Genomic DNA, 14,174 nt, shown 5'->3' with positions numbered 1-14,174 from the left:
TTTCACTCGATTGTATTGCAGGAAACATCTCAACGTGAGAGGTCTTCATTTGTCCAATCGTCCTAATTAAGTACACAAAAATGTCTCCAAATACCAACATGTATCCAGATATGCTAAATGAGGTATGTTGCCAGTAGCTTTAGGAGATCTTTTTTTCTGATGGATGAGTCCGCTCACTAGTGAACCGACTCAACCAGGTTAACAGACAACACCAGAGAGAGCAGCCGACCTTCGGGAGGATGTCGTTCTCGTTCTTCAGGACAAAGCGCCCTTCTCTGTCGTCTTTGTTCCAGTTCAGCTGAACGACTAGAGGCTTCTCGTCCAGGTCCAGCTGACGCTCTTCTAACACACACACACACACACACACACACACACACACACACACACACACACACACACACACACACACACACACACACACACACACACACACGCACGCACGCACGCACGCACAAGTTCATCTTAGAGTCCACTATGACATAGTATTATTATTCCTAACATTGAAACATTGAATTCTTAAGATATCTCTCGTCTTATGGGACTCACCGCCACTGACGTGGACCTCATACAGGGAGTATTTTGGTGAGGACAGCATCCTCATGTCGGGTCTGAACTTCTCAGCGAGCGTCTCTATGACGTCCTGCGTTGTCGCGGTGCTGGACACTCTGATGCACTTGGTGGCAAAGTTGCCGGGCAACGCGGTCCTGGAAGTAGAACCGCATCACGCCGTGGAACTCCAAGTCCTGTTCAAGAGAGAGCGAGACAATGAGTCCATAATGTGCATTTTAAAAACTGTTAACTGGAGGTGGGTGGTTTTAAGTGCAGAAATATATTCTACATTCAGTATGTTAATGTTTACATACACAAATGCTGCTTGATGATTATTTTTACATTGTAAAAAAAAAAAAAAGAAAAAAAAAAGATCATCAAAATGATCAAGCCAGGACTGTGCAGTGAGGTGACTGCTCAGCCGCCTCGACTGTCACGGGAGAACAGAAGCCACACTGGCTGAGAGCCAGGAAGTGCAGTGTGTCAGCAGGTTGTGTGACGGTAAGAAAAGAGGGTTGTTTTCCTTATTCACTTACTTCTGTGCACTGCTACTGACTTTAATAATGCTGTTTCCTAAAAACTTTCATTGAAAGATCTCTGTATGTGGTGTTAATTCTAGGGAATGTATTTGATTCATAAACCTCCAATTTATTATATATATATATACACACACACACATACATAATTTACTTGGGTGCAGCTTATTTGCGAGGAAATTCTTATTGTCCCTATAATAATTACCAAAAAGACATAACTTCTTTCCAGGAAACGTCCTTACTTCCTGGCTCATAAATAAAGCGCTGCCATTTATTGTGTTTTAGACTTCTCTCACGGTGCTGGCCTAAGGAAACCGCTCTCTCTTACATAAACACACAATACACAGGCTCAAGCCCAGCCAGTGTCTATGCTGGATGTGAAAGCAGCCGGCTGAAATAGACACCCAGGGCTATCTACCGTGTACGCGCATGTAGGTGCAAATACATTGCCTCCATGTTGACATTTCCCTTTGCACAGAGTCTACTACGGAAGAAGAATGTCTTAAAAACATACACACCCAGTGCTGCTATAATCGTATGTAACACGGTGCTGACACAGCATGTGTGTGTGCATTCGTTAAGGTTCAGCCGTGAAACTGGCCTCATATTTCATTGTAGCTGCCATTAAAACAGTCTTAGAAAGCCTTAGATCTTCGAGGGAGCTTGTAGATGTTACAAAGCGAGCATGTGCTCAAAACTAATAGGCGATATAATCTTGCGCTGAGCGATACAAAAAAATAAATTAAAAAAAACACTGAACCAGGAGGGAAACGATCATGTACCATCCCAGCAAAGTCAAACCGGATGCTAAACTATCACATGGTAGCAACCATGTGCAAAATAGCATAAACACAATAAAAATATGAGACACGACATCACAATATATAGCCTTGAAACTTGAATACATATCTCTGAAATAACCCATTAGGATTGTGTAGATGGTGTTCCCCTTAAGAATTTAGGAGTGTTTTCCTTAAGAAAATTATGCACTTTAACCTTTAAGGTTTTATTGCTTACAAACTTGTCCTTATTCATGAGGTTAAAGAGGATATTGTGTCTTCCGAAGTGGAAATCCCCTGACTGTGGTTCTTGTATAGCGAAGGTATCTTTCCTGTCAGGATGCCAACAAAGCAATTTTGAATTTTAATTCTCAGCATTTTAAGCGGGATAGACCAAGTGGCCAAACAAGTGTGAGTGTGTGTGAGTGCGTGCGATGATTTGAGGCAACGATTTACACAAGTTAACTAGATTAACTCTACACTGTTAAAGTCTGTTTGTGGCCTCCTTCTCACATATCTTAACACAGTAGATGTGAGGACAGAGAGTGGAAAAAAAAAAAGAGGATTGCCGATGAAAAAGGTTTTCTTCTTCTTTCTTTAAATAAAAAAACAAAACGTTCCTCTCTCCTCATCTCTTTCTCACCCTTTACTTCCCCCCTTTCTCTCCCATGTCCCACGTCTGATAGAGAAACAGTGGGGCTGAGTGGAAACACTGAGCATAGTTTCGATAGGCGAGGGTGGAGTTGGGAATGCGTGTGTTGTGATTTACTGCTGGAATGTGGGTCATTGACGGTTGCAGTAGTCAAGCTTGCGTAACCGTTGGTAACTGTTACTGTGGAGACACTGGTCCACTTGGGTTCAAACAAAAGCCAAGCTAACAACCAGCGGTGGATAATTAACACGCTGTCCGGTACAAGTGCAACCACATGTAGTTCAAGTCCAGTGCAGCAGTCCTCCTCACCCCGTTCCTCAGGGAGATGGTACAGTCCGACGGACACGTACCTCCAGGTTATTGTCCATACCAACAGCCCCGTGTTTATGGCCATGGTCCAGTCCTACTCCTCAACACCTCAACACCATGGTACAATCCTACACGCCCATCCCTCCAGAAAAATGGTCCAGTCTAACTTCCCTGCATGTCTAAGCCAAAGTCCAGTCTTAAACCACCATTTATCAAGGCCATGGTCCAATCCTACACTCCCATACCTCCAGACGTCAACGCAATTGTTCAGTTGGGAAAAAAAACACAAACAAACTTAACTTAAACTGGAGCTCAAGTCCAGAACAGCCATGTTCCCTTACACCTCCAAGACATGTCAAACTGCAGTAGCCTTCCAGAAGATGTACGCAACACTTTCAAACTATTACTATTTGCGTGGCATTTTGCTAACAAAAAAATAATATATCACTGTTTAATCATTCAGCTCAACTGCATTCTGACTGCACTGAATAGGTCAAAACCTCTCAGTCTATGCTACCATAATGTCATCCGACAAGGCTGCTTGGGTGAATCATGGGAAATGTAGTCTTGAAGTAGTAGTAGTATGTAGTGGATAGATTATAAATGAGCAACTAACTAGAACAACCGCTTGCACAATGACTGCACGGCATATTTGGATGAATGCCACACATACAAAAACTTAATAACAAATGTGAATGTGAAAGGTGTGACATCTTGAAAGCTATAAAAGACAATAATTCACTGAATAATAAATGAGGTGCTGGGGCTTACACAAACAATGCCAACAGATTTTTTCTTAAATTGATGCTGTCTTCATTTGACAAATAAAAAACTGAAAACTATAAGTTTTCACAATTTTGAAAAAGAAAGGAACAATTATTTTCAAAGGGCACAAACCTGACCTCGCCATGTTTTAGCGTGTCAATTTAAAGCTTATTTGAGCGTCTCAGCTAAATGCTAAAAAAAATTAAAAAATGGGAAAATGCCATGTGGCAAAAACAAGAACAAACTGTTCTGTTTATCCTTTCTGCAGCTTTGATTGTAATAATCCCCAACAGCTTTTATTATTTCGCAAACGGCACTCAGGCTGACGGGAAATGCTAATGCAGCAGTATGTCACCGAACACAACAGCAGCCCGGATAAGGGCTGCAACCCGCTGTCTGTCAAACACGCACAGCGATACCATCAACTGAGGTTTGATGTTGGACTACTTCCATCACTGTGGGAATGTCTTTATATAGTGGGTTAATAAACGGTGCATGACCACACCTCTACCGCTGAGGCTAATTAACTAATGTGTAATTACTGTGTGTGTATATTAGACCAATATGGTATTGTAGTGTGTGTGCCCTTTGTCACTATGCCACGAAGAGGCATCAGCAAAGGAATTTTCTCTCTGAGAGAGAGAGAGAGCGAGAGAGAGAGAGAGAGAGAGAGAGAGAGAAAGAGAAAGAGAAAGAGAAAGAGAAAGAGGAAAGAGAGAGAGAACGAGAAAGATGTGTGAGCGATACCTGTGACTAAACTTGTGAGACAGGACTATTTATGACACACACGTTAAGAAGGACACACTGTAGATAGCTGCTATCCTCTCAGATAAACCCTGATTGAGACCCGTGAGGGGGACGGTGTGTGTTTCTTTAAGTGATTGCATTCATGCTGGTTGTAGTCACACTGTAAATACAGTACATTACATTACATTACAGTATTACATTTAGCAGACGCTTTTATCCAAAGCGACTTACAATCAATATCTATCTATACACCGTAGACGCAGCTACGGGAGCAAGAGTGCAAGAGCAAGTGTCTTGCTCAAGGACACATTGATATGAGACTAGTAGAGCAGGAGCCGGGGATCGAACCACCGACCCTCTGATTGAAAGGCAGCTCTGCTCTACACTTGGCCACAGTCACCCACAGTATTACCGGTAAAAACATTATCCGGCTGGGGCCGATCTATCACCTATTATTTGCTTAATGAAGTTATACAGCATATTTTGCATAAATGGTATAATAATGTATATGATAAGCACTGGCAAGTTTATTTTTCAACGGTCCAACTCTCTTTAAAGTTCAAATATAAGGATTCCTTAAATAAAAGTAATATTGGCAAATATTCCTTTATTGATGTTTTAAACTCGACATGATATCAATATTGACATGTTCAAAATCCAGTATTGCTACAGTAGGGTTTTTGTTTCACTTTACTCCACGTGAACTTGTTTTTGTGTTGTGTGTTTATATTACTCATTCCAGAAAAAGAGCTCACTCTTTGAAAACTAAATAAAGTTGTATGAATTTTAAAGTTTAATAACTGGTATTGGAAATCCCATATCGGTTAATCCTTAGCAGACACTTCCCTTTTATGGTCTCAAAAAAAAAAAAACCTTTGATCTAGCACATGCCATTTTCTCTATTACACAAAACCACTCGCACACACACAAAAAGCTCATCCATGAAAGTGAATGTGTGTGATACTCCGTGTGGAGAAGACACACTGCGTGAGAGATAACCCCGAATCCAGCAAGCGTGCTCTCTGACTAACACCTCAGAGTCAAAGGTCTCCCAGAGGAGAGGTCAACGGTCACGCCTGTGTTCCTATGAGAAAGTGAGTCAACTTCACTCTGTGGCTGTAAAAAAAAAACACAGATCCCACCTGGTGCGCGTCTCTCTCTCTCTCTCTCTCTCTCTCTCTCTCTCTCTCTCTCTCTCTCTCTCTCTCTCTCTCTCTCTCTCTCTCTCTCTCTCTCTCTCTCTCTCTCTCTCTCTCTCTCTCTCTCTCTCTCTCTCTCTCTCTCTCTCTCTCGGTGTTGCAGGAAGGAGAAAGTGTTGGATTATACTTTAAAGGGACTTAAGTTTTTCTGCTTGTAAAGCAGCAAATTAATGTCACACCAGATGGAATTTGAGGTAAAAAAAAAATACAAAAAATGTATTTATTTATTTATAAATGTATTTATTCTGTCATTATCACCTCTTCCAGAGTATTAAGTCACTTCCACACCTCCTAACAGCGGAACGCTAGAGTGTCAATAGTCATAGGAAGGAGCTATTCACCTACTATTAGGGAACTGGTTATAAAACAGTCTCAATTTAGTACTGATCTTTCTTTAATACATATTCTTAATGCTCGTCATCGGTGCCAGCGGGTTGGATTTGCACCCCGCAGGAGCGTCTTCTCCTCCGGCCACGAGAAGAGCTCTGAAACAGTAAAAACCTTTCGCTCACAGGGACCGCCAATATCAACACAAAATAAAAAGTAAGTTCTGTGTAGTAGCTTGAAGTACTAACTGGTGATAACTCACACACATCAAAACACTTTGGTACCTTTGTCTTCATGAAACACAACTACTCTGTGAGGCGATAACCGTCGGATATATCTCTGGTTGTCTACAGTTGGATTATAAGTAACTTAATCTGTTAGGAATTCAACAACTGGATCAGCCAAAGAAACACTTCTGTCAGGTTATTTTATCCATGAATAGTTTCTCAAATGACCCTGAGCTAAGCTCCCAGAAACTATCTAGCGGGGTCTTGACGTGAGAGAGCTTACGGTCGTTAAGTGGCCACAAATGTGAAACTTCTCTCCAGAGCGATTCGCAATCGAAAACTCCGCTACCGGAGAAAGTGGAGCAACGTCCTCACCACGCAACACACTCCCCAACAAAGAAAAGACAAGAGACACTCTGAGCAGTGTTTTCAGAGCTTAGCCTCATAGCCTCGGTATGTGCAGGCGGCCAGCCCAGGGGGGCCAACTTTAATTGTATTATAATTTATTAATAAAAAACTATTTTAATTGGAATGTGTTCATAACTTCCATATTGCCATAATTGATGGCCGTTTTATAAAAGCAATATTTCACTTCAGACCCGACGCCAAGCAATATCACAACATACCACGGCCTGTCGTGAGCTATTGCTTAAATATATGCATGTATATCAATATGATAAAAGATTACATACATTGTGATTAAACCCTAACTGTGCATTAGGTCACTTAAATACAGAAGTGACTATTTATGACCGTCGAGTCCAGGTATCTTTCTCAAATACAGTGAGGAAAAGGAATGGGAGGAACAACATTAGGAAGCTGCTTGCTTGCAAAAGGGAAAATATTTATTTAAGCTTCAGATGTGCACACAAGACAAAACAAAACGTCAGCCCGAGGAGCAGCGAGCCCGAAACACGTAGTCAGTCCATCACCAGCCTGTTGTGTTAGATCCTTTCTAATGTTTGTCTTTTGCTCCGTGTGGCCTTTTTGTTGATGCGTCCTCACCAGAAGCTGGAAGAAATGTTTTCACTCTTCACGAGCGACTTTTCCGATTGTGTCGTTTGTCCAAGTTGGTATTTATAACTGTTCTAAGGCCATTACAAAATGCAGAGGTATAATTTGCCACTGAAAACATTCCAAACAAAGAGACAATGTTCAACCACAAACAACTGCATTCTGCAAACTTAATTTAACCCTGATGTAATCACTTTTATGATAAACTCTGCTTGGACAGAGAGCCCACTTGACAGACCAGAGCCCTTCGTCACAAACAGTGATCACTTCAGAGTTATCCGTCACCATCTCCACACTCCCACATCTCCTTTTCACTCTGCGTCTTATGAGTAAAGGCAGCAAGCCTCCAGAGCGCGCGCGTGTGTGTGTGTGTGTGTGTGTGTGTATATATATGTGTGTGTGTGTGTGTGTGTGTGTGTGTGTGTGTGTGTGTGTGTGTGTGTGTGTGTGTGTGTGTGTGTGTGTGTGTGTGTGTGTGTGTGTGTGAGAAAGTCAGGGAGTGCTCGAAGGGGGGTTATCAGGTGTTCAGGAAACAAACCAGAGCTCCATTTCCGTAGACCACTTTTGGCCTCTGGTATGACGCTTCTGTGCGGACACTGAGCATTGCTGCATGTCTGAGTGCATTGGTACAAAACTAAGATAGCATTCAGTATTTAGGATAAGGTGTAAACCACTGGGCTGGACAATAATTCCACAATTGTCTTCCAATACTGTGAGAAATCAATCTTTGCATACAGGTCTGCTGGTCTACTGGAGACCTTTAATGTTTGATTCGGGTGTGGCTTTAAATTCATGGACTTCATGTGCAGTATTGTATGTGTAGCCTACATAATTAAATCAAACTGGATCCATTTGTATAGGTTACAGATATAAAAATACTGTAATTCTGCTCTTAGTTCTGAAGAAAAGTATAGTTATTAAAACTCCTGAAACACCAGTATTAAGAAGCGCTGCTCTGACAAACACTTCATGTAAATATACAGGTTTTTGGGGACACTTTTTGCATTTATTGACAGAAGATTTAAAGGAAAGGATAGAGAGACAAAGCTAGAATCAAACCATGGACAGTCCGAAAAACTGTAATGCAGCATTTCACCACAACAGGAATGTCACCACAGAGAGTTTGTAATAGTGCACATCTCTAAATATTGCAGTACTTTCTACAGTGGCCCATAGTCTTGATCACCCTGGTGTAAACTCCTTGGTGGTGCAATAGATATTGACGCAAAAGACATTTATTTTTATTAAAATATTGGATTCCCACTTCCCACATGTGTCATCAATTGCACCGATACTGCAGCCCTGTGTTTCATTAAAGACAAATACTGGCAACCCAAAAAAAAGGTTAAACCCTAGTTTCCATGGAGACACTAAATACTTGAATTCTGACTTCTCTCTTTTTTTATTGCATTGAAAAGATGAATTTAAAAGAGAAGGGAGGAGAGGGGCTTTCTGCATGATGGCTGTTTGAAAAATGAGAATAGATTCCAGCTGCTGTGCGTCATCTTAGTCTCTGACACACACACACACACACACACACACACACACACACACACACACACACACACACACACACACACACACACACACACACACACACACACACACACACACACACACACACACACACAAAGAGAGAGGAACATGAGCCTAATAAAATGAACTGAGTCCCTGAGTCAATATTGTTGCAGCCCCACCTGCAGTAACATGGGGGATTCCTCCCTAAAGCCTGTGTCCAAGGTCAGCTGGACCGAGGTTTTTAGCTCAGATGTTGGGAGGGGAAAGTCATCCCACGTCAGATCCCCGCAAAGGCTTTTCAGACATCAGACACACCAAACAGATGGAGAAAATAAAAAGAGATGGAGACAAAGAATCCCATCGTATGAAGCAGGAGAATTACTTCATCTCTTGCTTTAAATAGCCAAAGGACAACAGGCTTACGGCACATTATCCACAGTATCAGATACCTTGGTGGTAGGATTGCAGATGTATCATCAGAAACTCTAGTCCACCTCCTGTCTTGCGCCTACCTTGTGTTTCAGATTTTAAAAAAGGGTCGATGACGTGGCCTCAAGTAAAACAAAAGGCTTGAAACTAAAGCTATAGAAAAGTGTGGAAGAGTTCAGTCTATCTACAGGTTTTAGAAATCCCTTAAGATCCATAAAGGACTGCACAAACAAAATATATGTTCTATTTAAATATTGAATGTATAATGAAGTAAATTACTTCACAACAAGTTTATGATATATTAGTGTTTAGTCAATTCAGGTGAGGTAACTGTTCTACTTTCATCGAACAACAAACTGTCGATTGACAGAAAAGTAATCTGAAAATATTTCCATATGATTAATCAGACTTTTTCATGCAAAAATATCACTATCATACAAATTGTATGATATACAATTACTTATTATCAGAACATTTTTGGACATTGAGTGTTTATTAAATATGTATAGTGACATTGGAAACATCCAAATAAAGACCAACAGCAAATCTTTTTCGCTGCTAAACTGGCTCTTAGGCTAAAATATCTGCAACATATGATTCCAGTCATATCTTTTCATGTCATGAAGTCCTAAACAGACTCATATCCGAGGACAGACCACCACCATTTGATCAGTTACTGTCAGGGGGGACCGATGGGGGAAACCTTGAGCTGTTGTTGATTTATTGCTGACGTTTTAAACCGTCTACTGGAAGACGCATTAAGTTAGAATGAGACCTACGATCACACTTCAGCTACTCACAGTCAACCTAGACGTTTTGACCAAAGAAAGGAGCCAAATATTGAAATATTACTACAATGTAGGGGTTGGGGGGGGGGGGGGGTCGTCACGACGATGACGGCAATTCTCAACCTCATGATCGCCTGTAACAATTCTGTGACACCAGGCTGTCCGTTCCTTATCGCTGCCCCTGAATGCAACAGACACAATACACGTCTGTCTTGTTTATGTTCTTAAACCAGGCTAAATAGTAGCAGAGTTCTGGTGAGGGCGGCCTGAGTTTGAGCAGCCGAATATGGATACAATCCGGTCGGCACCCCCGGCTTAAAAGCTAAAGTATGGAAGCATTTTGCTTCTTCTTCTTTCGCCCACCTAGGAAAGAGCGAAGCGAATCACAAAGTAGATTGCAACTTTCTTTAGACATTTGCGCCCCTACACAGTAACTGAGAATCAGAGCGTTCATGCTATGTTGCACACTTTGGAACTGAGATACAACATTCATCTCAACGTCTTTACGGACACGGCGAGACTCTACAACCAAACCAAAGCTAAAGTCATGGAGCCACTGAGGAAAGCGAGTAGGATGGTAGAAACTTGCGTGATTGTAACAGCGCACTGTATCAGTGTATGAATAGTTTTTGTGAATCGTCACATGTTCCAGAAAGCGTTACTTTTGTATGAGAGCTGAATGCTCATTGCCTATAACAGGGGGATTTGTTTGAAGAGAAGAGCAGCTTGTTATGTCAAATGACTGAGAAGACGTTGAATTCTGTGTTTTTATTACGAGGATGCTGCTACGGGCCCAATTATATTTATTTTCTTGTTGGTTCTCTTCACAATGATTGGAAATGTAATACTGCAATTGGCACATCTCTTTTATTAGTTACTAATATTGAATTAATAAAAGATAATGGAAGTAAATGCATCTGTTTATTTTAATTATGAATCATTACAAATATGCAGTGTTTTAAAAATAGACAGTGAGAAAAATAATCATGTATAGAAAAATGTTGCAAATATGCATCAAGATGAATCGATAATCGTTTTATAATCGCATTGTAGCCTTTTGAATCTGAATCGAATCGTGAGGTTCGACTACAAACCAGTCCTGTCTTACAACATCATCTTGAAGTTCGTACTGAACATGGCGACAGTGCCAATCTGGAATGTATGTCGTTTCACTGACTATCCTGCAGAACAAAAACAACCTGAGCCACCAGGAAAAACAAAGGGAGGCAGCGGAGGCCTGTTGTCCTGACTGAATGAAATGACTAAATGCACACATTTCCTCTGTGGCTGCAAAGAAAAGCCTCTTTGTTTCAGGTGAGTTTCTGCTTCGGTATCGAGTCGTCGTCCACGTCCACCCCCCCCCCTTCCATCTAGCTCACCCAGTCATCCTGACAGAGCAAGGCATTGTGGGAAGGTATGGCATAAATCGTCTGGACCCAGTGGTGATGCCTGGTCACAAATCAGACCTGCTCGCTGCCTCAACGCCTCCGTAAGCAACCCACAGGGATCAAGGCTGGCAGCTTACTGCGTGTGTGTGTGTGTGTGTGTGTGTGTGTGTGTGTGTGTGTGTGTGTGTGTGTGTGTGTGTGTGTGTGTGTGTGTGTGTGTGTGAGGTGACTGCCCACCACAAGGCCTTTAAGCGCTGATGAGGTTGTGTCCGCTCTTACATACACAGACGCAGAGTAAACCCCACAGCTTATACGAGACATGATGTAGAGCCGACGTGGCTGACAACTTCAGCAACAGTGACGTTTAAGATGAAGATAGGCACACCTCTTCTGTAAATGTCACCATTCTAAAGTCATACAATCTCTAGAATATTCAGATAATGAACTGTGTTTATATATCACATTAAGTTGGACCTAGAGTCCAAGTAAAAATCTCTTGTTTTGTCCAACCAACGATATTTAAATTACAAAGAAATAAAACACAGAAAAGCAACTCATATGTACTTGCTATTTGGGTTTTTTGCTCAACTGCTGAGTTAAACATCTAGTTGATGATCTAAGATATGTCAATTCATTTTGATTGATCGTTCAGCTCCAGATCAAAACATTATTCAAACTCCCGATGGAGGGAGAGACTGTCGTGAAGATGTCTGCACATGTACTCCTGATATATTTAACAACCTTTACTGTTACGCTGACCGCAGCATTAGCAGCGTTAGCAGCGTTAGCCATCATGACAGCAGTAGCACCAATGTGCTATCTCCACGCTACATAAAGGAGCTGATGTACATGTACTAAATGCTTTCTCCATATCTTTTGTCTGGTTTTAAGAGATGCACTGAGACAAATTCCCATTAACCATGTTGACACGGCACACAAACAACTCGTTAAGTAGAGGCCCAGGCTGCTGACCATCACAGAGCGGCCATTGTTCTCCAATGAACATCGCTGGTCCGGCTCAAAGTTAAGAGACAAAAAAAGAACACAGTGCGATGCTGCTATTACAAGTTGGATTGTGCAGAAATACAGCATGTGCTGGTGCATTCAAAGGTCTTTGTTTCCAAAAATGTGAGTAGCTTATAATAGCAGTTAGTGGAATCTAGACTTCCAATGATGCAACCACAGAGTGTAGAAGAAATGGATGAAGTCACCGTGTGATCGCCCATCGGTTTATGGACAATGGTTTTGAAGAATAACATTTCGGCTTTCGCCATCCGAACGCTGAGCAAGACATTTTTAGACAACAAAAATGTTAAAATTAACTTTCAACTAAAACACATTTTAAAGAGTTAAAGTTCTAAGATGAAACACGGACAACCCTCAAACAGACGCCGTAGAAGTGATCACAATGTAGCTAAAAGCAAACCCTGCTTAATCATCTGTTTTATTATAAAAAGAGCCATAATCTACATAATCAATAGGGCTGCCCCCTCTAAATCTATTAATCGACTAATTGGTAGTTTTGGTATTAGTCAAATAAGATCGTTTCAGTTGGTTAGCCGTTTTTATGCTTCTGTCATGCTGAATGACATATTTCCAAGAAACTTATGAGCACATATCTAGTAAACACAGGATTTAAAGTGGTACTGTGTGATTGAGACAATCATTTCATGTTTACCGAGGTAATAAATCAAGTGAGGAGTACAATCAAACTTCTTTTTGCACCCAGAGGCGTCAGCCCCTTGTGTCAATCTGAAAGAATACACTTTTAAGGCACTCCGGCATTGGCTTCACTTTACAGAACCGGAGGTCGACGCTTGATTACAATTAATAGCCGACAAGACGTCGCGAGTTTGATATTGGCGTTATATCAAACCTGGATATGATATGATAAAAACACCAAAGTATGCTTGCTTAGATGTAGAATTAGTTTATTACCCCAGACTTCTCTACAAGAATTGTTGAGTTTCACTGATAACAGCTTAACACCGGTCAAAAAACAGTGCAACATAGTGATAAGTAGGCCTTAATTATGTTAGTGTATGAATGGAATTAGTCGTGTGGAAATGCAGAGTTTCCTGATTTTATGACAGGAAAACATGGAGTCTGCAATAACAGTAAACATTAACAGGGAGACCTCTTACTAAAACATGATGGTACTCCAGTCATCCAAAAATAGCCGTGACAAAGTTATATCGGTTGAACTCTGGTTGAAACGTTCAAAGCGAGAGTCAGAAACTAACTGGATAATGAGAGGAAGCATTCGCTTCTGCTCCATTTACTGATATTTTCGCTCTCATTCTTGGTAACTATAAAAGAGGGGGGGGGGGGGGGGGGGGGGGGGGGGTGAGAGAGAGAGAGAGAGAGAGAGAGAGAGAGAGAGAGAGAGAGACCAGAAAGGTCACACATGCTCCTGGGCGTGTTTGTGTGTATGTATGTACAAGAAAGATCAATAACGGTCTGCAGTGGTTTACGGGGGGGGGGGGGGGGGGGGGGGGGTTTAAACATGGCACCTTTTGATCAGGGCTATGGAGTTACATACAACACATGCGCGCGCGCGCGCACACACACACACACACACACACACACACACACACACACACACACACACACACACACACACACACACACACACACACACACACACACACACACACACACACGTGAGCACAACTGTGACCTTACCAGACGTTTTTTTTCAAGGTCCCAAATAACGTGCGGAGAATAGAGAAGCACTCTTCGGAAGGCGGCGTGCGCAAATGTACGAACGAACGCACACACACGCACACACACACACACACACACACACACACACACACACACACACACATACACACATACACACATACACACATACACACACACACACACACACACACACACACACACACACACACACACACACACACACGCTCGGGATGAAGCGTTGAATTATGCAGGTCGGCCC

The 14,174-nt window shown here is 41.8% G+C and overlaps 1 protein-coding gene across 1 annotated transcript in view; it reads right to left on the bottom strand.

Moving 5' to 3' along the window:
- Positions 1–14,174, bottom strand: part of afdna (afadin, adherens junction formation factor a) — a gene marked incomplete at its 3' end in the record, with an annotated part of 50,433 nt that overhangs the window by 20,624 nt on the left and 15,635 nt on the right. The window contains 3 exon segments of the mRNA XM_068706936.1: positions 230–339; positions 547–691; positions 693–743. Of these exon segments, the coding sequence (XP_068563037.1) occupies positions 230–339; positions 547–691; positions 693–743 (306 nt within the window).

This window comes from Cebidichthys violaceus, unplaced genomic scaffold (assembly GCF_023349555.1).
Source record: "Cebidichthys violaceus isolate CVI_PGR_0920_01 unplaced genomic scaffold, fCebVio1.0.p SCAF_125, whole genome shotgun sequence".
Lineage (NCBI taxonomy): Eukaryota > Metazoa > Chordata > Actinopteri > Perciformes > Stichaeidae > Cebidichthys > Cebidichthys violaceus.
This window is presented reverse-complemented; position numbering and strand designations above follow the sequence as displayed.